Genomic DNA, 25,965 nt, shown 5'->3' with positions numbered 1-25,965 from the left:
GCGGCAGCATGGCGGCACAGCGCATGTTCTCTCTGTGTCTGTGTGGGTTTTCTCCAGGTGCTCTGGTTTCCTCCCACACTCCAAAAACATGCTGTTCAGGTTCCCCAACAGTGTGTGAGTAATAGAGTGTGTTCTGCTGATGTATGGATGAGTGACGCAGTGTATCTAGCAGTGTAAGGCACTGCGGTGAATGAGGCGTGTGGGCTGATAACACCACATAGAGTTCATTGGACGTGGCTTTGGGGAAAAGCATCTGCTGAATAAATAAATGTAAATATGGTGTGAGACTTGACTGCCAGCCTGAAGTGAACAAGTCTGGGCTGAAGCCCCTTGTTGTGCATGTCTGGGGGACCTACGACCGTCGTCGTTTTTCACAAAAGCAGAGAACTCGCTGTAACTGTTAAAGCTGTTTGCTCCCTTGCCAGCAAATGACACAGGTTTGGATCCATCTCCCGGTGAAGCACCCCTGCTCAAGGAATTTACCTCGAGTTGCTCCAGTAAAAATTAAGCAGCTGGTTAAATGGGCGAATAACTGCAAGTAGCTTAGTGTGAAATCCTAAAATTGTAAGTCACCTTGAATAAAAGGCATCGGCTCAATGAATAAATAACACGCTGGATCCTCGCGTTACGCACATTTGCGTTACAAATTTTCAAAGATTCCAACATTTTTCGGCTTGTTTATTTTAATTCTATTTTCTGCACTTGTTGGAAAATGTAATGCAGATTGAACACACACCGCCTGACCCAAGTGGGGTTGCGGGAAGCCAGAGCCTAACCCAGCAACACAGGGCGTAAAGCTGGAGGAGACGCACCCAGGACGGGACACCAGTCTGTTGCAAGGCACCCCAAGCGGGACTTGAACCCCAGACCCACCGGAGAGCAAGACACGGTCCAACCCACTGTGCCCCCTTTGCAGACTGAACACCACCTGCATTTTCGCGTTGTATTTAGCTGCAAGTAACAGAGTAGGTGAATAGGACAGGACTGATTCAACTCACTTTCTCCGTGTTTCAGCTTGTATCTAGCATGGGTAGGTGTCCGATTGATAACGAGGAGACTAACACCGCACGCGTACTGTATATGGGATCAGTCAACAGCTCGCATTAAATTGGAACTTTTGGAGAAGCGTATTTTTATTTTCAATTATTTAAAATCTGTTTTAATTTTAATCAATTAAATATTACAATAATAAAATAATACAGCATTTTTTAATGTATTGCAGCTATACACAGCTAAATTAGGTGTTTCTGTTATTCTTTTATTGACTGCATGGACAATAAAGCAAATTGAAAGTAGGCGGGTGCCGATGAGCACTGCACATGTTTTGCGCATTGGAGAAGCTGTCGATAAAAATTGAATAAATAGAATTCTTCTAACAATTTTTTTTAAATTCATTACGCCTTTATTTGAGGTTTTTACAGAGCCTAACCCATGAATAAATTGAGGGAGGCCCGTATTATTAAGGCGTTACTGATTGCAGTGCAGCGGTCGGATTTACCAACAAATCGAGTTACAAACAGACTTCTGCTCTAAATTATATCAGTAAGTTGAGGACCCAGTGTAATATGACAATGCTAAGTAAGATAAATGACCTCCGTTTTAAATGAACACACAGTCCTTTCAATCTTAGACTTGAAGCAAATATGAAAATCGCAGCTTTGGAAGTTAAATAAGCAGATGCAAGAAAGGAGAAATGCAAATGATCGGAGCAGGTGGCTGAGGGGGGATCTGACTGAAGTACGGTATTTAAATGAGGGCAGTTAATAAAGAACACCTAAGCGGATGTTTTACTTTAATTCCTCGAAGAGAGCTCCGGGAGCCAGGTAGATGTTCATTAAAAGTAAGCTTCCACTTGACATTAGAAAGCGCTTGTCATACAGTGAGTAATGAAAGAATGGCAGCCTTTTGTTGGAATTTGCCTTGGGATCCTCCAGCACCAGCCCTGGCGCTGGTGTGGAATGAGCCTTGGCAGGGTGCGAGAAGCAGCCCGTATCACGCATTAGTGCGGGCGAATGACAGGATCTCTTCTCCGGCACGAACGTCAGCAGCGCGGGGAACATCCGCTCTCCTCGCCGCGTCGGTGACCGCGCGGAGGATCCACGGTGCCGGGCGCTCGCACCTGCGTCGGCCGCTCAGGGTCTCTTCCGGGTCGAAGGGCAGCAGCGGCACGCCGTGGGTCTCCGCGGCCCGGGGCGCGTGATCGAGAGCGGCGCTCACGGAGCGAGAGACACGTTGAGCGGTACGGGAGCAAGCGCTGGACACCTGGACACGGGGAGGGAGGGGGGGGGGGGAATAAAGCGGGTGTGGTAAAACATGGGAAAAGGGAAAGGTCAAGTTGCTTATGGTTTAGCAGGGACGACCACCCTTCGCCAAACTGAAGCTTCGGGTCAAAGATCGAAGACGAGAGCTCGTGAGGCGTTAGGGCGCGGATGCTGCGGACCCCGTCGGTTTGACCGAGTGAGGAGGAGCGTTAATGATCAGTAGGAAAATGCATATCAATCAAGCAAAGATGGCAAAGAGACAAGAAAACACACGCAACACATCAACCGGGGACAGCTGGAAGCGTAGAGGTCGGCGCTCCTGCCTTTGGACCTAAGGGTCGTAGGTTTGATCCCCACCTCTGGCTCTTGTACCCTTGAGCAAAGTACTTACCCTAAATTACCAAGCTGTATAAATGGGGTAAATAATTGTAAGCTTGCAATAACTGTAACCTTGACAGTGTAAGTTGCTTTGGAGGAAAATGTCAGTGAAATGGGAAGAAAAAAAAAAATATACAAATGAACCTCCAGCAGCTCGAACCCGTTGCGCCCAACGCTCGTTTTGGGGTGAAGGGGATTAAGTTGTTACATAATAAGAACTTATTGTTTTATTTTCAAGTCGTGTTTGTCTAGTTCTTTTTGAGCCTTCACCCAACCATAAAGAAAAAAATGCAAATCCGTCCTTATTTTTTCCCCGTCGAGATAAACCATATTGTTTTTATGCGGAGCGCCACAATGGGAACGCGGAAAGGCGCGCTCTGCGTCCCCGAGATAGAGGAGTCGCGCCATTCTTTTCAGGTGCAATAAAAATGCAAATGCCTGCTAATGTTTTGCTTGCAGTTTAATGATTTGCTGGGGGTTTAATTTCCTCTGGGGTTTGTTTCGGGGGTTTAATTCTGCCTCATAATGTTAACGGCTAATTGTGCCCGGCTCCCCGTAACCTAGGTGGCTGTGCTGGCGGAGTCCTCTTTGAATGCTGATGTTTTCCTGATAGGCGCACACACACAATCACACACACACACAATATCACAATCTACATGTCATCACAAATGGAAAAGCACTCCTTCTCTCTCTGCCTCTCACACGCACATGCACGTTTCATTCACTTTTTATTATGCTGGGATCTGAAAGGTCAGGTTAGATTTCAGAGACTAATCAAAGGATGGAAAACTGCGACAGTGGAGAAAACTGCAGGCAATTCCGTTTTAATTTCGCCGCGCGTTGTGTACGGATATATCTGAGGTCAACGCTGCGATTAAAATACGAAAAAGGGCTTTTTCTTAAAAAAAACACACCGGCAGTGAACTCGGACAGAAGCTGTTTTAAAGAGGATAAAAGTATAAAACGTTTGGCTATTTATCCGGCTGTTGCGTTTCTCATTAAAAAAAACCCCAGCGTTCAGCTATTGGCAGTGATTTCTACTCCTGTACAGCTGGGTAATTTTACTGGAGCAATTTTAGGGAAAGTAGGAGGTAAGATCTGAAGCAGCCCTAACCATTACGCCACCTTCCGTCCCCTAACAATACAGCACGGTAAGCTAAATAAGTAATTAAAAACGGAAAAAAAAGGATTCTGCGATCGGGCCGGTCGTGTTCCAAGTCGGGCGTTTCACTCTGGACGTCTGCACCGTTTCAGGGAGGTACAGACCAAACATCTTCATAAACACGCAGCTCAGATTAATGGACACAACCGGGCTTGGCGTCTCCCTGAGCGATGGACTCATTTACGCGGCTTCTCCCTCTGCTCTTGTGGACTTTGATTAATGTGACTCCGGTTTACCTATTCATTTCGTTACCGATAACCCCGCCGAAGCCGAGACCCTGGAAGCCGTACTCGGTCACGGACCCCTCCGAACCCCGGACCGTACGAGGAAGGGACCCGCTGGCGGAATACCAAATTCTTCCAAGGCTGGAGAGCCCGAGGACTGCGGATGAGCCCTTCTCGCCGTCCCCGCACGCTCCCCCACGCTCACGCACCCATCCACGGTCGAACCCGTGCTTCTTCGATCTCTCTTCCCACGTCACGTCGCATACAGGTTCAGGTACGCAAGCTGCACAAACACACTGACCCCAGAAAGCCAACGCTGAGCCACTTTCTTATAACGGAGCACCAGGACGCGCCCGGCAAACCGCGTCCTCCTTTCCTGCTCTGACCACCACAGAACTCCAGGCTTCAAGGCAGGCGGCGCTAAACAGTCTTTTAAGGAGATTTGGGACGGTCCAAAGGAGGCTGAGCCTCGCGCAGAAGCGATCAATGAGAGGCAGTGACAGAGCAGAAGAGCTCGGTGTGTCCCTCAGCACGAGTGACGGTGACAAAGGGACACGCGGAAGGACTCGGGCACAGGGACAAGGACCCTGCATACGGGCTGCTGTGGAGACCTGCTGGGTAAGGCAGCAAGGGACGGTAGGTAGTGTAGTGGGTACCACGGTTATTGGCTTTCAATCAACACACACGAAATCCACTTGTCCCAAGTGGGGCTGCGATGAACCGGAGCCCAACCCGGCAACAGGGCCCAAGGCCGGAGGGGGAGGGGACACACCCAGGACGGGACGCCAGTCCATCGCAAGGCACCCCAAGCGGGACTCGAACCCCAGACCCACCGGAGAGCAGGACCTGGGCAAACCCGCTGCACCGCTGCACCCCCCCCTCAACCGAAACACCCAGGTTCAAATCCCACTTCCTGCTGCAGTGCGCTTGAGTAAGTCACTTAGCATAAAACTGCTTCAGCTGGATAACCAAGCAGCTTGAGTATCAATATCGTGAGTCGCTTTAGAGAAAAGCATCAAAATGAATAAATCGTAAATGAATATATAAATGCTCGGTCGCGGTCAGGCATGACGAGAGGCCTATTCCACACTGATGGAGGAGTGTTAGAGGTTCATGGAGAGGCTGCCCGGTGCGAGAGGTCAGCACCTTGTGGGTCCACCTTGCAAAGGAAGGATGGGGAGAAGGAGACCTTTGGAGGGAGGGAGGGAGGATCATTAGACACATTAGAGCTCCAGACACTGGAGTCTCGCTCTCCAACTTGGACTCTGTATCTGCAGAACTGCGCTTCGACTTCCCCCGTAATGCAGCGTGCCACAGACGAGCCGAAATCTGCGGCGAGGAAAAAACAGCACAGGTCCTCGCTGGCCGGGGATCCTCGTCTCGCTTCGGACGTTTGCTTCTTTATTTCGCTCTCCTCCCTTTCGACTTACCTTCTTTCGAAAGTCGGCTTTCTCCTCATCTTTCGCCTCCCTGCGCTCTCCCGCCGACTCGCGGCCGCGCCTTACCCCTCTCTTCTTCTGTCCTTTCCTCTGTTCGGTATCGCTCTGAGAGAAGATGCATGATTTATGAAGCTCTATTTTTACCGGTTACCGTGCCAGAGAGGGAGAAGGAGAAGGAGAGAGAGAGAAATTTTGAAGCTGGAGCCCTAGGGTAGGGAAGAGGGGAGCTACCGCAGACCGGGGAGACAGCCAACCCCCCCAATCCACCCCCACCCCAGCCACCACCTTCCTCTTGCTCGCAAATTAACATTTAAAATTGCCTTTATTGCCTTGACAGGAGTGCGCCGGTACTGCCAGGGCTCCTTAGACACAGAGGCCTGGATGGATCCTCCGTAGGTCGTGCGCTTTAAAACAACCGCGCTCCACACGGATCCTTAATCTGCCGCTGCTGCTCTTGCAACCAGACATACGAGTCGAGCGCCGCATCAGGAATTAAACACCTAGAGCCACAGCACAGCTACGCATTTCCTCTAGTCCACCACGATTCGTGTTCTACGGTATCATCCCGGTTCCAAAAAAAAAAAAAAATCAGATTTTTTTATTGACTTTCCAGGGCTCAGTTCATCTCAGAAATGCATGTTGATAGATTCTTCCTTTTAAGCAGCTACCGTAAAATGGTTACGGCATCCATCAAACGGCTTGTCTGGGTGATAACCCCGTGAAGTGTGTGATGAGAGGTTCCACTTGTTTTCAGCACAGAGATTCAGAGCCCCGCTGGCGAAGGGGAAGATACAAGGCCAACGGGCATCGCTACAGAAAGCGAACGCTACGTAACCGAGGGTGCGACACCTCCAAGCACGTATCTATGACCATATTAAAATATGTTAACGCGGAGCGCGAAGTAATGCCAACAGCCCGCCGGGAGCCGGGAGCCGTCGGGATGAAACCATCAAAGCGAACCAATTAATCCAACCGGACTGTGAAGTCGGGACCCGAGAAGCGGGAAGAAACGTGGGTTGCATCGCACGCGCCCAATTAATTTCAAGCAGCCTATGTAATTATTTAGTTTGATGAAAATGTGAATGCCGATGAAGCGATGCTGTCGCCGATACGCGCGGCAGCTGGGTGACGCCGAATTGTTCCTCATCGCCTGGAAACCCAAACGTCCATCTGTAACTCCTTTGTTTTTTTTGGCCGCCCGGTTCGTCACGGAAGCCGTCTTCCCTTCGCGGATAACTCCCACCTTGCGGAGTCCGGCTGCGTTCGTTCCCGCGGGCGGTCGGACTGATCCGAGCTCAATTTGGGCGAAGCGAATGCTGCGCGGGACCCGGCTTGACCGCGGAGCCTCGGGCGCACCTCGGGTCACGGCTATACCGGCGACCGACCGAGTGCCGCGGCTCCGCGTTCCCCGGGTTGTTCGTTGCCAGAAGGGAGAGATGCATAGCGGCTGTGATCCGCACCCCGTGTCTCGTAGCACTTAGAACGAGCAACGGCCTTGGCAGAAAGCGAGGTGTCCTGGCAGGCGGCCTGCGGGCGATCGCACCCAGCGCAGGAGATGCCGCGAATACAATTGGAGGCGACTACAGAGCTCAAGTACAACTGGCAGGAGCGAAGCAGCCGCTGGCACGCTCAATCTGAGCGGGCTGCGATCCTGCAAACTTCCTGAGCCCTTTCGCAGAGCTTTGGGATCTCGATACATGGCATTCATTAATGCCTCAATATAAACTGAAAACTTAATGGACCGATTCAGAAAGGAGCAAGATGCAGTGGAGCCAGAGTGTACTGCGGGCCTGGGGCTCAATCCCCCCCCCCCCCAAGATACTCAGAGTTTATTTATTTATTTAGCAGCCACTTCTCTCCAAAGCGATTTCCAATTAACTCTATGTAGTGTTACCAGCCCACACACCTTATTCACCGCGGTGACTTACACTGCTAGATACACTACTTACACTGGGTCACTCATCCATACATCACTTACACACTACGGTGGAACCTGAACAGCATGTCTTTGGACTGTGGGAGGAAACCAGAGCACCCAGAGGAAACCCACACGAACAACATGCGAACTCCACACAGACAGAGCACGGGTCGAACCCCTGACTGATGACCTCAACGGAGGGAATGAAAACCAGGACGGGGTGGGAGAGAGACAGGACATAACGCCATACACAGGCCTGATAAACACACCAGCTTAACAAAAAATCACTGACAAGGTTTCACAGACAGACACGGAGCCATCACCACATTTCCGGCAATGGTTCCAGTTAGAGCAAGCACAGCAGTGTTCTCGCTGCCACAGCACACGCACCATACATGCAGTCACCGTGCGCGTTCCTGCCGATCAGCACCACAGGGAATCGCAGCGCACGGAATCGGGAGGGTATTTTCACATCTCGTCTGCCTCCTGATCAACAATCAGCCGCCGTCAAGCGAAACATGTCACTGAGAGCAAAACACTACAGCGCTGAGTAATAAACATGTGTTCACGTCACACCATTCAAAAAACAGCAAAAACACTTTGATTTCGGCTTATTTTTTCCCAGCAGCCCTGCTGAAGAGTCTCGTGGTGCAGAACAGGGTTAGAGTGCATAACGAGGTTACCGAAAATAATCCGAAATGACAGCAGTTATAACACATATAAATAACCATAGAGTAAGGCAGGTGGCAACAGTGGTGATGAAAACAAAAAAACCCTTCCAACCACAGGCAAAGGGGGGAAAATGAACCCTGGGAGTCCTGGAGGACCTGTGTGGACAAGTTAAGAGAAAAGGAGCAGTACAGCTGTTAGGAGTGTGTGGTAACCCCACAGAGGGTCTCACACACAGGGGACACATCCCCATGAAACCAGACCTTCCCTCCACACACACGTGAAAAACACACCTGCACACATACAAACATGTACGCACAGCTCCAAACGCACGGACGCCTAAAGACACCTACACGGCCACGCGCTCCACAGACACACGCACCTACGCGCAGAGAGACACTCTTGCAAACAAACACGCTTTTAAGTCGGTGCTTGTTTCAGAAACCGAGACGAGACCTTGACGACGAGGCTATTAACAACCGGCGATATCGCCGTGAGCATCGCTCCCATACTCGACGTGGGTCCGTCGCGCCCGAAACGCACGTACGATTAGTCAACATCCGAACGGAGCTTTTCGCCTCTCGGAAGATCGCGGAGTATCAAGGGCAGCGTTCGCCTCCGAGCTGAACGCAGCGCTGCTCCCGAAACCTGTGGCTCGGGATTGAAGTGAGATGCGGCGTTTCCGCAGACCGCCGAACGCGGACGTTTTTCGAGGATAAGAAAACGTTTCTTAAAAACCCTCTCTGTTCAGATTTTCGGAGCGCCACCAGCAAAACGAGCATCCTCGAGACTGTCTCAGCACATCCGACTCTACGAATACATTTTTAGTTATTAACTCAGCTGATGCTTTTCTCCAAAGCAAGTGACAACGTTAAGGTTACAATTTACCGATTTACACAGCTGGGTCATTTTACCGGAGCAATTCAGGGTAAGAACTTTGCTCAAGGGTACTACAGCTGGAGGTGGGGATCAGGCCTGCAACCTTTACATCCAAAGGGAACAACTCTAACCGCTACGCCACCAGCTGTCCGTAAGACCCCAGAGAAACAAAGTACAGGTGGTCCCCAACGTACGATCGGGCTACGTTCCGTGAAACCCATCATAAGCCGAAAATATCGTAAGTCGAAAACTCATTTAACGCACCCGATACACACCTCTGGGTGACAGACTGGGAGATGCGGACCGCTGCCGCTGCCCAGCGTCGCGAGAGAGCGTCGCTTGTCCGGGGAAAAAAAAAAAAATTCAAATTCAAAATTCGAAGTACGGTTCCTACTGAACGTCTATCGCCGGCTCACCGTCGTAAAGCCGAAAAAATCGGAAGTCGAACCATCGTAAATCGGGGACCGCCCGCGGCGGCCGCACGGAGACACGGGCCTACTCACCGCAGTGTCGATGCGACTCCGGCCGGACAGGGCGTGGCGGAGCGCCAGCCGTATGGGCGTTTCCAGCCACATGACGACGGCCTCCATGTCGTGCTCCCCCCTCATGGCCCCCGTGAGCGCCGCCAGGCCCTCCACGTAGCCCCGCCAGTGAGGCTGCACCTCGGCCGCCCCGCCCAAGCAGCCCTGCGCGGCGGCGAGGCAGGCGGCCGGACAAGGCCGGGCGGCCGACGCGCCCTGGCACAGGGGACAGTACCAGAGGCGGGCGAGGGCGCGCCCGCAGTCCCGGCCTGGCCTCAGGTGGTCCGTCGTGTTCACCACTTCGATGCCCAGGTTGAGCGCCTGCAGGAAGACCCGGGTGGTGCGCAGAGAGCGGGACAGCCTCGCCGCCACCCGGGAAGGGTGAGCCCCGAAGGCGCCCGCATCCCTCCAGGCCCCGCGGAGGCACTCCTCCGCGGCGCCGGAGCTGCCCGGCGCCAGGAGGCGGCGGTACGCCAACAGGAAAAGCCGGCCGAAGAAGGAGGACACCATGTCATCTACCCGGGAGTCAGAGCCCAGGATGAAGAGCGAGGCGTCCAAGAAGAGCTGGCCCACGACCCCGTCGGCTCCGCCCCTCAGGTCCGGAAACTCCTCCCTCAGCATCCTCAGGGTGGCGTTGCGCCCGTGGCGCAGGACCATCTCGAAGGCCTCTGGAGGAAGAGTCGATGGGAGGAGAGAAAAGAGGGTCCTTGTAAAAAAATAAAAATAATAATAAGAAATTCTTCTAGGGAGGAGCAAATAAGGGGACAAAATAGGGAAGAACTTGGGGGAAGAGCCAGTAGGAGGGCAGGCAGATTACGGGGCTCTCGCTGTGTCATAACAAGGTCTCTGTTCTCTGGAGAGAAAAAAAAAAAAGAGGAGGAAAAAAAAAAACACCCTTCTGATGAGCGCACTTTGCGGAGCGAAATAAAGCCTTCGTATCATGCACACCTTTCGGTGGCGTTTGAGGAAAACAAAGAAAGCGATCTCAAGGATCTTAGGAATTCCAAGGTGATGCTTCTGAGTCAAAGCAGCAATTTGATAAAGGAACAAGTTGGGGGGAAAAGAAAAAAAAAAAGTTATTGAAGAAAAATAATTTAACACATGTTAAACCGGCATGAAAAGGAAAAAAAAAAAAAAAAAAAAAAGTCTTGAGGCAGCGAGTGAAGTCTTATCAGTTGTGCAGCAAACAGACTTGAATCCAAAACCCCAAAATCCAGACTTCAAGAGGCAAAGTGTTCGACACAAACAAGTAAATAAAAAAATATCACTCACTATAAAGACCATAAATTTCTTTGTGGGCCACTGCTGGCGTTCGGAGAGCGTGTTTATGCGTACGTGTTCGGTCCCATTTAAAGGGACAGTAACGGGGCGTTTTCTAGAAAAGAGTACCAGTGTAAGTTAGTGGATGGATGGAACAAGAAGTACCATGGCACGTGACTTGGGCACCTGGGGCATCACTGCGAAGCCCCGAAGCACTTCATCAGAGCAAAGCACAAGCTCCTCACGGAAGTCGGATAACTGCCAGTCCGGATCTCGTCTCGGTTCCTCCGGGTTCCTCCGGACTCCACCGTACCCCTACGCCTACATTCATTCATTCCGCACATTCTTTGCTCCAAAGTCACACACAACTCAAAGCAAACGGAAATACATTCTAAAACAGACACTGACCCTCATTTATAATTTCATGCCATCATATTTTGTTTGACCGAGTTATTTCACACACACACACGGAGTCTGAACCGCTTGTCCCATACGGGGTCGCGGGGAGCCGGAGCCTAACCCGGCAACACGGGGCGTAGGGCTGGAGGGGGAGGGGACACACCCAGGACGGGACGCCAGTCTATCACAAGGCACCCCAAGCGGGACTCGAACCTCAGACCCACCGGAGAGCAGGACCCAGCCAACCCAGCTGCATCGCCGCGCCACCCCCGAGTTATTTTGTTTTGTGGTATTCTTGAACAATCCGCACGTAACGTAATTGAAACCGCACATAATCCATCAGTGGCTTCATCGAACACGCTGGCTTCGCTCCGAATTATTCAGAAATTAATACGGATCGCTAGGTGCTTTTCAAAAGCCGCAAGAGAGCGACAGCGAGGGAGGATGACACGTCCACCGAGAAAACTGGCAGGATTTATTTTTCAGCCGCTACTACTTAAGAATCTTATTACTAATGAAGAGCAGCTGTTAAAAGCACCGTGAAGTTCAAGGTTCTAGGTCTAGGTAAGGCTACTTGTTAGGTTGGAAACATTGTGCATGTTAGGGTATTCATCACATGTGGTATTGTGAGATTTTGATTTCTACACTTTGTAGACAAGTCCTTTTCCTTTTTCTGTGTGTGTGTGTGTGTGCGTGCTGACAGTAAACGCATAGATCACCATGTACCACAGTGTGGTACAAAGTTAACATATAGCTGTTAGGAGAAAAACAGGTCCAGAACAGCTGGTAGTCTAGTGGACAGAAGTACTGCTTTTGAACCCAAAGGTGACAGGTTCAAATCCCACATCCAGCTGTAGTACCCTCAAGGAATGTACTTACCCTACTTTATTTTTTTTTTTTTTGGCAAGCAGGGTTGCAACAAGCCAGAGCCTCCCCAACAACACTGGGCACAAGGCCAAAGGGGGAGGTTATACACCCAAGACAGGATGGCAGTCCAGCACAAGGCACCCCAGCTGGGACTCAAACCCCAGACCCACCACATAGGAGGCACAGGCCAAACCCAACACACCACAGCAGCCCCTACCCTAAAGTGCACCAGTGAAATTTCCCAGCTGTATAAATGGGTAAATAATTGTAAGTGGCTTAAAACTAAGTCGCTTCGGAGTAAAAGCATCGGCTAAATGAATAAACGTAAATGGTTTTGGAGACCCTTCCTTAATACATTTATTCATTCAGCTGATGCCAAAGCAAATTGCAATAGTTAAAGGTACTCACAATTATCAACCCATTTATACAGCTGCTTAATTTTTACTGGAGCAATTTAGGGTTAAATACCTTGTAGAAGCGTACTACAGAAGGACGCAGAAATCACATCTGGATCCTCCGAGTCCAAAGGTGGCAGTTCTAACTACTATTCCACTAACTACCCTAGAATAGTGAAAGGGATTCAGCAGTTCTGAGGGAGAGAGGGAGCTCATGAAGGAAAGGCATAGCCAAAACCAAGAACCTACAGACTTTTGATCTGGACCTTGGAGTGACAGCACCAAGCGGCGAAAGGTAGAGGAGCTCCTTTAGGTATTAGTGTGCCGGTCCTTTGACACCCCTGTGGGCCATAATCAGTCTTAAACACAAAAGCTACCAGAAACCAGTGGAGAAAAAAAGGAGAGGAAACACTTGGGAACGTTTTTATAGGTTAAACACAACTTGCGCCACGGCATTCTCGATGAGAAGTTCTCCTGATGCGGTCGTCATTGTTCAGTAGCCAAGTTCTCCTGATGCGGTCATCATTGTTCAGTAGCCGATGACCGTCACCGGCGACAGAACCTAAAGCTCCTCTTCTCTCCCGGATAATGAGAGGACAGGATTCGCTCCCTTTGGGTCACAGACAGCGGGCTTGGGTCCGTTAGTTCCCTTCCACAGGCACAAAAAAACATCCCTTTTCGAACTAAATTTTGAAGGGGCAGCTTTTGCCAGAGCCCCGTGGGACCCACCCCCTCCTGCGATCCGGGGAGAGGGAAAGGCCTGCAGAATATGAAGCCGGAAACAAACCCAGAAACGCACAGAAAAAAACACAACCACAGACGGGAATTCTGCGGCAGTCTGGTGTTCGGTGCGCCTCGTCGCACGCCTTCCGCGCACGGTCCGGGGCGCCCGCATTTCTGCGGCGCGTTTCGTTTTTCTGCACCGGAAGAAAACGGTGGAGGTGGAGCGCAGCCACGCCATTTCGTTTTCTCGTTTTAATGGCAGGAGGCACGGACGCGCGGGAATCTAGGGAGATCGGCGGTCGGTTTAGCGGAAAGGCGGATTTAACGGGTACGCGAGGAGAGATGCCGCGCGCGAGTTCAAGTTCGGAGGGCAGGTTGGGACGCTCGGGATGCGGAACGCGCGGATCGTTTCAATCATCGCCGGCCACGTTCCGCGCGTCTCCTGTCAGCCTCACCGCTGGGCGATATCAAACCGAGAGCGCTCCCGCAGAGCGAAAAGCAGAACCAGGAAGCAATGGGACGCCTGTCTGGAGGGCGTTAATAGATGGAGGGTGATGCAAGTTACAGGATCCTCTGGGAAATGAAGAACATCACTGCTTACAGAAAGTAATTGGTCTACGCTCCTCTCGGGTCTACATAAATGTACACTTCGGGAACTCTGGAGTGTTTAGCCTGCTAAACTCTAAAATCTGTTGAAATTGTAAAATAAAATTCAACGGTCAACTTTTTCATCGTTAACGTTGAACTGAAAAGGAAGATGTGGAAGAGATCCTCAAAATGTGCTAACGACATATCCGCGCACACACACACACACACACACACACACACATTCTGAACCGCTTGTCCCATACAGGGTCGCGAGGAACCGGAGCCTAACCCGGCAACTCAGGGCGTAAGGCCGGAGGGGGAGGGGGACACACCCGGGACGGGACGCCAGTCCATCGCAAGGCACCCCCAGCAGGACTCGAACCCCACACCCACCAAAGAGCGGCTACAGGGCCAAACCACTGCACCACGACACCCCTCAAAAAAAAAAAAAAAATACACCCTTAAACTACCCAAGTGTACCCTTTCAGACGGATGTTATTTCAGATTATCCACCTGCTCGGGGGTATAACGGCATGTTTCCTCCAGGCAACCTTTGGGTCAAATCCATATCCGCTACCCCGCCTCCTGCTCGTCGTCTCTGCGTTCATATTTCAAAAAAAAAAAAAAAACGAACAAACTACATATGCAGATGCAGGAGGACGCCGCTGATGCAAGAGGAGCAACAAAACAGAAAGTCACTCCGTTTCCCCACAGCAGTTCAGCAGCGACACCCTGCCGGAAAACATACGCGGAGGAAGGAGGGAAAGGCCGCGGCCGCCTCGGACCGCCGCATCTCACAGGAACGCGTGCGGGAGGACGCTGCCGTGCGTCCGTCTCCGCCTCCGGGCGTCCGCATCGTTACGAAAAGACGTACGTTTTGAGCCGCAGCCCGCTTTCACGCATCCAGAACTCGCGTTCCGACCTTCCGCGTGCGATTCTCCACACAATTCTCACAATCCCGCAGCTATTAATCTTGATGCATACGGGCCTTTTCTCACCCTTGCTGACACCGGTCATTTATTTTTCAAATATTTCCCTCGCGGGCATTTTTTTTCTGTGATTTTTAAATGCACGACAGACAAAAGGGGCAAAAAGTCATTTTAATTGCACGGATCGCACCGGTGCTCGACCTGCAACTTCACAAATTGCTAGTGGGGGGGGAAAAAAAAAAAATTAAAAATCCACCAATTAGTGACTGAGATTAAATATAATCTCACATGCAAATTACATGGACTTTTGGTGTCCGGTTGGGCCCTGCTGTATATTGTTCAAATCCAACAGCCTCTTCAATCACAGCAGCGACCGCGAGGGTTGCGGGTTCAGAACGCGGCAAACGCTTCACACCCTACCAAAGCTCACGGTGGAAGGACCGGGGAACGGTTAGTCTTACTGCCTTGCGAAGGCGGATCCTGGACTGTAACCCTTAACCGTTAACTGCGCAGCAATTAACTTAAGTCACTCACGTCTTGTGGGAAGGTGCGTTTCATTACTAAGGTATTTTTGAGCAACAAGTTTACACGTTTACCCACCTGCGGTACATAGAAAACCTCAGTTTTTCCTCAAATCCTTTTGTACTTATATATGAAAATCACATTTATTCATTCAGCCGACACTTTCCTCCAAAGCAACTCGCAGCGTTAGCCTTACAATCGCGTACCCATTTATACAGCTGGGTAATTTTAGGGTAAGTACCTTATTGAAGAGTAATAGAGGTGGAAATCGAAGCGGCAACCTTTGCATCGAAAGGCAGTAGCACCGACCACCACACCATCGGCTGTTCGGCGCCCGTAAACTCACTTTATGAACGTGATGATAAGGGACGAAAGAAAGGGCTGCGCAATGCGAGAGCGGCTCGGTTTCGTGCTTATGCTTTATGTACCGTATTAATAAAAGAAAACATTAAAGGAAGCAAAGTGAGCAGTGTTCGACACCCCGCTGCGCCGGGGGCTACGGGACAGAGAGCGGGCACCGGTGATTCGGCATCCGTCCTCCTTTCGTTGTTGCAAGCGCAATAAAAGCGATAATTACTTTGGTGAAAAATGTTGCTGCTTATGGTTTATTACTTATTTATGGCCGTTTCAATGTGGGTTTAACAGATTACGGTAAAGCCTTCGCATTTTACTATCTGCCAAGACGTCTGCGATGGCAGAGAAAAGAAATACTATACTGGTCGAAGAAAATAAAAACAGCTGTCGCAGCAACGTAGAAACGATCAGCCTCGGGGGCTTTGTCTAGGGAGAATTTCTATGCCATCATAATTCTCTGTCCTTTTCATTGTAATATCATCTCATGACAGTCTTGTGCAGCCAGTTTTTTTGTCTTTATACAATGATTTAATCCAAAGTGACTAAGAGGTTTACTCATTTCCACCACTGGATCTATTTCGCTAGGGGGCGCAGCAGGTTGGCCGGGTCCTGCTCTCCGGTAGGTCTGGGGTTCGAGTCCCGCTTGGGTTGCCTTGCGACGGACTGGCGTCCCGTCCTGGGTGTGTGTCCCCCCCCCCCCCCAGCCTTACACGCCCTGTGTTGCCGGGTTAGGCTCCGGTTCGCCGTGACCCCGCTTGGGACAAGTAGTTTCAGACTGTGTGTGTGATCTACTTCAGGAAGGCATGTTGAGGCTGATAAGGTTACAGCACCAGGGCTGGAAAGATTACGCACGCATGTGTTCAACCGCCACACCTTCTTTTTGCCCGCCTCTGCCGAAATGTACTTTTGTTGCACAGTGGCTCCGCAGGAAGCGCCGCGAGGCTGAGCTGGAGTTGAAGTTGCGGTTCTCTCCATGGGTTTCCTCCGAGCGTCCTGCTCTCGTCCCGCGCGCATCCAAGCGCGTTTCGGGTGAGTTTGCGACCGAACTGCCTTTAGCGTGCGTATGCACGAGTGAGAGAGCGCGCGAGCGCCTTCTGACGTTAAAGCATCCCTTCGGGATACGCCCTGCGTCGCGCCCTGTGTTTCCACGATCGGCTCCAGCCCACCGTGACCCTGCAGCGGACGAGCCCTTAATGATAATAGATCAATAGAAAAATGTAGCAAATCAAAAAAATAACCTGGGCCCCGACTCTTAAGGTATCTGGCTTTTTAACGGCTGCGATAAGAACGGTGCCGAGACCAGGACTACCAGAATGGTGCTGGGAGAAGCTCAAACATGCAGGGGAAACGTGAGTGAAATGAAAGCAGCATCTCTATGATCTCTGCTGGAATTAAGCCAGCCTCCCTTCCCTTTCCCCTCTTATCCCCATCCAGCTCTCTCCTTCCCACCCTCCTCCTCCTCCTCCTCCTCCCCAGCTGTTCCTACGGCGTCGGCGATGCCATAACATTCAATCTAACTGCTGGCGTTTGTCTCTGATCTCGGGCGCACTCTGGTTGCCTCGCGCAGAACAGAGGGGACGGGATAAGAGGCGATCCGACGCTACAGAAAGCGCCGGCCCTCTCGCGTTGCAGGGACTTCCAGACGCGGACGCTCATCTTTCCATCCGAAGACACCGCAACGGACTACCGCGGATACGGGGAGCGGCTTTTCAGACGCGGAAAATGTGCAAAAGGGACGAGGCAGGGGCTCGAGAGACATTTCAAACATCACTCAGTGTCTTGCTCTCCACCTACAAGTTGTCAAACCTCCGATTAGCAACACGACGAACGCCGGCTATGAAAATATTACGTGCGGAAAACTTCCTTTCATTCCATCTGGGCACAATTACAGGTGTTCAGGGGAGAATTTTAAAAAATATTGTACGAAGAGTGTGAAAAATCCTGCCTCTCCTCAACCTTCCTCTCTCTCTCTCTCTCTCTCATCTCCCATTATTACAGCTCTCATATTTCAAAGTTTAAAAAAATTCCAGGCCATTTCCACCAAGGCTTTGTCGGCTCATGCAAACATACATCAAACCAAGTACAGTGCAAATATTCTGAGACCAATTCAGCGGATGAATAGAATTTGTATTTTAGCAATTTCTTTAAAGGCGGATAAAAGGCAAGTTTGAGAGAAGAAGGATGTGGGGATATGAAATGCTTTTTTGAAGTTCCTGTAACACACTAGACTTGAGGGAATATGCGGAGGGGAGAGGAGAGACTGAGGTGCGATGGATACGGGAGCGCGAAGAGCTGCTGAATGCGGCGCCGAGATTGTGCGGTTTTCACGGATATTTGGTAAGCGCTGAGGATAGAACTTGGGAGACGGAGAGTAAAGGACTGAAAGGAACCCAACTGTAATCCCAGTTTTACACTCCTGTTGCGCTCATCCCCTCTGCTAAACAACCCAGGAATGCGAAGCACTCTCTTCCTATGTGCCCACCTACTGCGAAGACCGCAGCGACAGCATCCCTCTTCTCGTCTGCCTCAAACTCAAAACTGAACATTCAACAATTCTTGGCTTTAGCGCCACCGTGTTTCAAACGAGCTCCCTTTTTCCCTCAGAGCTGCTGAATCCCTCTCAACGTATTCAGAGTCTCCACTCATCTCTTTTAGATTGATCTCCCTCCTGATCTTCAAAGACCTCCAGAAACTTGCATCACACCATCTGTTCTGAGCAGCTTCATACTTCCTATTGGACTCTCGACTCTAAATAGCTACAGGTGTAATGTGTTCCAGCGCTGTGGTACCGGACAACCGTGTTTCGACAATCAATCACACATATGTATCTAAAGCTCTTCCTCTACTGTGCGATGTACTTTGTTTACTCTGAACTATGCTTCGCTTCGGAGAAGAGTTTCTTCCAACGAATGCAGACGGTCCCCGACTTACGATGGGATTACATTCCGCGAGACCCATCGTAAGTCAAAAATATCGTAAGTCGAAAATGCATTTAATACACCTAACCTACCAAACATCATAGCCTAGCATACGTGCGATGGCCATTACGGGCTTGTCGCCTTCACGCTGGGCAGTTGAGTTTCTCCTCAACAGCAATTTCGCTCCTCCTCTTCTTCTTCCCACCAGTAGCAGGAGACAAGGATGGGCGTTTCTGTGACATTATGGATGCGCAAAACACAACGTAGATACGAGGGGGGGTATCTGTATAGCGACCGCGTGGCAGGCTGGGAGATGCCGCTCGCCGCTGATGCCCAACATCGCGAGAGAGTATCGCTCCGCATATCGCTTGCCTGGGGAAAAAAAATCAAAATTTGAAGTACGGTTTCTACTGAATGTCTGTCGCCAGCTAGAACTTGTTTTCGCTCCGTCTCGCTCCCACCGCAGGACTCGGGGGTTTTCCGTCCGACGCGCAAAATACGGCGGGGGACGCGGGTTCGAGATCCTCCGACGTGGCGGCCGCGAATCGGCGGGGCTCCCTCCCGTTTGTTTTTCCACTCCGCCTGGTTGAAGGCGGCGGCTGCTGCCGTAGACGCCTGCGGCGGGTCTCGGCCCTGACAGGTGCCAGGCTGATCAAAGGCCCACGGGCCGCACCCTCCTCCCCTTCTCCCAGTCACTATTAATTAGTGTCGCTCTCCCACCCTCTTCCTCCATGTCTCCCGCCCCGATCGCCCCCGCTCTCCCGCGCAGCCGTGCACTCGCACGCACTCTATGATCCCGCCGTTAATCTATCTAAATACGCCGCCTCCCCAGCGAGACTGCGATGGAAGTGTTGATCGGCGGCCACGACGACAGCAGCACGGTGTGCAAACGGTTATTAATGTACAACGAAATGAGGTTTCTGCGTCTTTCTTCCCCGAATGCCCTCTCACTTGTGCCCTACCTCCCCCCCCCATGTTTGGCTCCCCAACACACTGCCCTGCCTCCCAGCACACTCAGCAGCAAACGCCAGATTAAAATCATGATTTCTGCCGGTGACACTGCGGCGCCGGCCATATTTTTTAATCATAGCAGCATCCAGGTGGGAGCTGCCCTCCTTCACCCCCTCCCCCAATTTCCACTGACTCCATCTCCTTCACCCCCGCTCTCCTGCCCACGTCCCTCTGATGGATGGGCCAGTTCCGCCGTCTCGATGCCTACCAGCAAGAGGTCCGCGGCTCTTCCACAGCTTCCCGGGATCACGGGGAGGGAGGAACTTAATTAATCGAGCCTGCTGAGGAGTGGGGACATTCATGGTAACAAAGGTGTGTGTGTGTGTGTGTGGGCCAGCATTTCAGCCGGGCTCTTTAAATAAATGCCACTCGGGTGCAAACCGCGGCAGCTGGGGGCGGAGGAAATAAAAGTGTCCTTGCCCTCACTCTGCCTCATTCATCCCTCACTGAAAAGTACCCAGACAGTGCTGACGTACACCCGGAGGTAGTGCTGCATCTCAAAGCGGCCCCGCTCTCCGTGCGTCTGTGCGCGCGCGCCCAGCCAGACGGCGTCTCGCTGCGTCTCGCGAAGCCGTGTTTCACGGGGCTTAGAACCACACGCAGAGCCATCACACCCCCGCTGCAAAGGCAATAATCAAAATCCACAGTCCTCACCTGCTACCTAAACCAACACTCTAATGTCATTAGCCGGAGCTCCTCTCTCCGGGAGGCGCGATCTTTCCGTCCTCATCAACCGAGCGGCAGCCGTCTACGTTGCGTTTTGCTTATGAAGTACTTCTGTGCAAGTAGAAATGTCAACGAGTACTGAGTTTAATTATACCACCTGACTATCACAGTGCAAGAAAGGTCAAACTACGTGGTCCCTGCAGCTGCTTTTCCGGTAGCGGACTGGCGTCCTACTCGGGGTGGATCCCGACTAGCCTAGTGCCTTGTGCTTGTGGGACAGGCTCCGTACATCCGTGGCCCTGACGGACAGGACGGAACGGATAGCTTTTCAAATACTACAATTTTAACACTATCCAGTTCGTGGAAAATTCACATGACCTTAAGGACCATACTCCGGTGCAGCGCTGCGGGACAGCGACTGGCGGTGCCGTCTCACAGTGCCTGGGTGGTGCGAGAGGCCACGGGTTCGATCCCCCCTCGGTCTGTGCGGAGTTTGCACGTTCTCCCTGTCTGCTCTGGTTTCCTCCCACACTCCAAAGACATGCTGTTCAGGTTCCCCCTTAGTGCGTGAGTGACAGAGAGTGCGTTCCACTGATGTATGGATGAGTGACCCAGTGTAAGTCACCGCGGTGAATAAGGTGTGCGGGCTCATAACACTACATAGAGTTCATTGGAAGTCGCATTGGAGCAAAAGCGGCTGCTAAACGAGTAAATGTAAATCCACTCTCTATATTTTGTCTGATAACCACCTAGAAAGTCCAAAAAGCCTCATTTATAGAGTGAGAAATGAACACAAACAAGCCGCTCACTTTCCGAAGTAGCACCACGGACAGCTCCTGACGAGGAACGCGAGAAGTCGACAAATGCCCTCAGCATCGCGTTCCGCTTCCCTTAAAGCAACAGGAATAAGGACGGCTCCTGTGGCGCTCCTGCAGAACACACTTGCTGGACGTGCATATCAAGCGAGACGCATTCGAGTTCCCGGCGGAAGCTGTGCGCCATTCTCACTCCGCTACCTGTATATCTCTGTCCTGCCGTAGCAATAATGTACCTCGCTTTTCACTGTAAAACACTGTGGAAACGTGAAGTCTTTCTCAGCAATCTGACCTACTGGCCAAGGAGGTTCTCTAAACAGAACAGGACAAGTGATGACGTGGAGCATTCCGCACCCCTAACTTCCTTTTACTGCGCCGCAGGTGACGAGAACCCATCGCTCCAGTGATGAACATCTGGCACGGGTAGAGGTTCTAGCTTTGGGGGACTGCAGCTCGGACCGGGACACGTGAACCGGAGGAGTGCCGTGCCCCATCTCCCTGTCCCTCACCTAACGGAACAGGAGATACTTGGATACCTGACGCTAAGCCAGTGGCCGTCAAAGGTTCAGCGTGACCGCCAATCCCGGCGGACGTGGCGACAATAGGGGGGACAAATGCAGTCAGTTTGTACCAGCTATATATAGGGCTTAAACTACTTACGGTGGCACAGAGTTGGGTCGAGCAACCCCGACAAAGTTCCGATAGGCCGCCAGGTCCCTGCGGGGCTCCCATATGCTTTGTGCGCTCACTGGGACTTAAAGCACGTCGCAACTTCAGGAAGGAACACAGACACACATCCTCAGCTTTGCTATCAACATCCTCGGGGTTGGGGATCATCTAGATAACATTGATCTTCGTAGCAGTTGAAATTGGGTGGTCCTCTCCTTCGTTCGTTCTCTCCCTGCCTCCTCGACGTGGGCCGTAATCACCTTCACACCCCAGTAAGTGAGCAGCAGACTCTGGGGGGGGGGGGGGACTCGTTCTGGGAACCGCAGGGGTCCTCGCCCTTAATTATAAGTGACCCATGCAATGTTGAAGCTAATGAACCAGCAAGAAGCTGAAGCCTGGAGGCACCTTCCCTGCAGGAGCTGAGTCCCACTCATCCAGTCCATCGCAAAAGTACCCGAATCAGGTCAGAGAGGGGCTCACTAGCTCAGATATGTAAATGAAATTGGAGGCAGTTTGGGGGGGAGGGGGCTTCCTCCCATCCTCCCCTTTGTATTTACCCTTCGAAAAAGACAGAGCTGATCAAATATTTATAATTCCAGGCACCCGCTCGTGTCGCGATGAATGCAACTCCAACATGAAACGCCTCCGAAAGAGAAGACGAAGGAAGGGGAGATGAAAAGGCGAGAGAAAGTGAGATGTGTATCGTCACACCGATGCAGCGTGCAGGGAGGTAGGGGCACGGGGAGGGGGGGGGGGGGAGAAGTCAGAGAAGCATCACTTTGAAAGGCTGACTGGGAGAGTGCGGGAGGCGGAGGGTCCGACTCTCGAGGGCAACTAGGTCTCACCAGGACCCCGGCTTCCTGCGGGAGCGGCGCGGGGTGCCGAAAGCAGGCGATTTCGAACGCGGTGCCGAGCCGGTCCCCCCAGCGAGATCGGTCGGGGCGCGCATTCCTCCGGTCCGGCAGCTCTCGTCGCAGGCCGGGCGCAGAGCTCCTCGTCCGGTCAACGGATGATATAAATGCAGATCAGAGCAGCGGGACGCACGAGAAGCAGGGCTTCAGACGGTTTGGGCCGGAGCATTTCGACGCACCGCTGTGAGAAATGACACCGCTTGTGAAAATCACAGCCACTTCTGTGACCGGCCAAGTGTAAACTGCTAACTGAACATCATGTGCAGGAGCCCAAACTCTGCTGCCGAGGCACCCGGTGACACGCAGGGGTTCCCGTGGACAGCAGAGTTCAGGATGGAAACGTAAAAGACTCATTTGCGGAGAATACAGGAATACGCCGAACGCGGTCACAAATCACCAGGCGAACCGGGTACGGATGGTTGCGCCCCTCATCGTTCATCCGTGCTGGTCCGCGGCAGAGGACGAAAGTTAATCGGCAAGCAGCGCGACGCTTGCGTGCCCACGATCTCGTGTTTCTCCCGAGAAACTCACCGCGGCGGAACTCTTCGGCGGGGCCCGTCGACTGCCGCGCTCAGAAATGAGTCGGCGCGTCCTGACAAGAGGTGCTGTCAGCACCCAGCATCACTCTCCAGACATACCCCATCCCCCAGCTCCCCATACCGCGTGCCCCGAATCAAATGCAGGGAGCGACACTGTGCAGGGACCTTTTCAAAGCGATTTGGATCTCCTCACCGGAACCCCAACGGCCACAAGGATCTCAAAGCCGCTCAGAATTAAGAGGCCCTTTGAAGGGCACCGCGAAGACTTGTGAAACTCGACGGCGCGAGCGTCAGAGCGCGCGTGGAAAGGGCCAAAGGAACAGCGGCGTTCCTCTGAGGGAGGAGTAAAGATGCCGTGCCGGTCGCGTCCAGGAAAGGACGGTGTCGCGCGCGAGATCGGAGCGCGTTTCTCCTCATCGCTGCAAAGCGCGCGCCCGCGGTCCTCGAGCGGTCTTGGCCGACGAAGACGAGCATCGCGCGAGAGCCGACCGGAAGCTGCGGTGCGGCCGGGCTGCGTCTGTGGCCAAACCCTAGACCATCCCGGCGGACCCTAATAAGTACCGACCCACCGGCAGGTAGGAGGTACCGTATTTGTAGTATCAGTTGCCCTGCTGTGAGAGGCTGTGCCTAAATATCACCCCCCCCCCCCAACACACACATTCAGAGCCCATCCCCTGCTGCTGTACGATTCCTTCTCAACATTCATATTAATAGCAGCCTTCCTCCTGCCTATTGTGTCTGCAGGACCATAGGTGGGTGTAAAGTGTAATGTAATGCGCTCGTATTCTTGCGCATCGCTTTGGAGAAAAGCGTCTGCTAAACGAACGTATACGTGTAAATGTAAGCGTGAGTTGGGGGCCTTAAAGGATTATAGAGGTAAAAATGCTCATAGAGCAGGTAAAAATCCTGCTATATTGAGGGCATCTATTTTCACATGCCTGTATATCGAACTTTTGTTTTCTGCATCACAAAATCTGGTGCCCACAGCGAAGCTCTACTAAGGCCCAGGGTGTTTGTTAGTTAGGGCTGCAGGCCGGGATGGACACGCACGCACGCACACAGTGACTCACACCAACATAGGGCCAGTCCCCGGTGAGGGGGGGGCACAGAGTAATCGTGACCAGAGGCCAATGTGTTCCAGGCTCAAGAGAGGCGCTCGCCCCATTGCACGCTCCAGCAAGACTATTAGCCCACATCGTACATAAATGTGCATCTGTATGAAAGCGTGGAACAGTAATTCATGCAAGCAGCAGTGGATAGAGATTTCCACCGGGGAACTAACTTGTGTAACAACATACAGCTGGGCAATCCACTCCTACCCCTAATGAGCTGTTCCTGCCCGAGTCGGGATCAGACCGATAGCACGAACACTGGCAATTTGCTTACGCTCCTCACAAGTACCAGGTCCCAGATGAGTACCGCAGTAAAGAAGGCTCTTCCTTCTTCTCCTAATGGCTCCTGCACCTACTCGCCGTCTAATCGACATCATGCGGTCAGCCCCTGTGTAATTAATGGCAAAATATCACTGGTGGAGTTTTAAAATTATTATTAATAATCGGAAAGATGAAACGGATCATTTTCACGACAAGGACGGACGGACACCGACTTCGGAGTCCCACGGGGACAACGAAAGAATTAATAAGCAGAGACGGGTTTCCAGATGCCCGCGGTGCAGTCCGAGCTGCTGTTTTCGTGGCGGTTTCACGAAGGGCAGTGACTGCCGTTGGACCGCAAATGGTGCTTCAACCGTCCCCATCGGCCCCGCGTCACCTCTGCTCACCAACTTACAGCAGACGGGGGGGCAAATGACAACGAAGGCCAACGAGGGAACCGGCTTACGGTGGGCCAATCTCCCAGCCTCCGATCTCGTGTGGGAATTTAAAAAAAAAAATATAAATATATATATATATATATATAAATAATTGATCACTTATCAGGCGCTTATTTATCCACTAAGCCTCGATCCCTTTCGTAGGCACTCGCAGGGGCTGGAGAGAATTGCACAGAACCCACCAGGCAGAGCTGTAAATAAGGTCCCGAGGCTCAAACCCAAAGACCGGAGCCTCGAGGTGGACGGTCATATGACGTCACATACCCTGGTGGGGGGGGGTTCAGCAGGCCACCAGGCCCATTCCTTAACACAAAAAGAAGAGAAGGGAAATAAGTCCTGCACTGAATGAATTAAACATACCGCCGTGCTGCTCGGCGTACTCCGGCTCAACAACGAGACGGAAACGCGAAGAGGCGCCGAATAGGTGCTCAAAGGAGCGCCGGCCTCCAGAGAGGAGATCAGAGGCTCTCGGCTTAGTCCACCTTCGCCTCCCCCTCTTCAAAAACCTGGGAGCGGCTGCAAAAACGGCGAGCTTAACAACAACTGCTCCGATAGTCTTTCGATCTATTTATAATACCGATCAAATACAGCAACGCGGCAGCGTTATTCCCCAGCCCCCGTGGGCAACATTTATGAATGGAGCTGTCTCTCAGTCTTTGTGATCATGTTTAAAGGCTCCTCTTTCCCCCTCTGCTTAGCAGCTCGTTTTGAATCTGGCGACAATCTCCCTGACACAGAAGGCAATGGGGAGAACACCATTTACATGCAAATAATTTGGAACCGCGTGTCAAGTCGACCCCCCCCCCCCCCCCCGACAGCGAGCGAAGGTGACTAACGCACACCTATTTGGCGTGCGCGCGCGCGCATGTGTGTGTGTGTGTTTATTTTGCTCTCAAATAAAGCTGGCATCAAGTCTAATTTTGCATGCTAAATGAAAGCGGCACATAAATCACAGAGGCACGGCACACAGACCTCTGCGGTGTTTGTTTTTACTGCTTGACAGTTAATCAGGAGACGCCTCGGGGACAGACGGAGCGGTGATCTTTTACAGGGAGTATTACAGGCCTGTTACGTGCGCCGCTCATTTTGAGCGCAGCACTGCGGCCCTTATCCCCCA

At 52.0% G+C, this 25,965-nt stretch overlaps 1 protein-coding gene across 1 annotated transcript in view; it reads right to left on the bottom strand.

Annotated features, from left to right (window-relative positions):
- The window catches only part of LOC108928903 (glypican-3-like), an 80,018-nt gene that overhangs the window by 31,582 nt on the left and 22,471 nt on the right, over positions 1 to 25,965 (bottom strand). The window contains exons 3-4 of the mRNA XM_029257759.1: positions 9,434 to 10,119; positions 2,120 to 2,262 (exon numbers count right to left, since the gene is read on the bottom strand). Coding sequence (XP_029113592.1) covers positions 2,120 to 2,262; positions 9,434 to 10,119 — 829 coding nt within the window. The remainder of the gene's footprint in view (positions 1 to 2,119; positions 2,263 to 9,433; positions 10,120 to 25,965) is intronic.

The sequence above is a fragment of the Scleropages formosus genome, chromosome 14, assembly GCF_900964775.1.
Source record: "Scleropages formosus chromosome 14, fSclFor1.1, whole genome shotgun sequence".
Taxonomy (NCBI): domain Eukaryota; kingdom Metazoa; phylum Chordata; class Actinopteri; order Osteoglossiformes; family Osteoglossidae; genus Scleropages; species Scleropages formosus.
The sequence above is the reverse complement of the archived record's forward strand: the minus strand, read 5'-3'. Positions and strand labels throughout refer to the sequence as shown.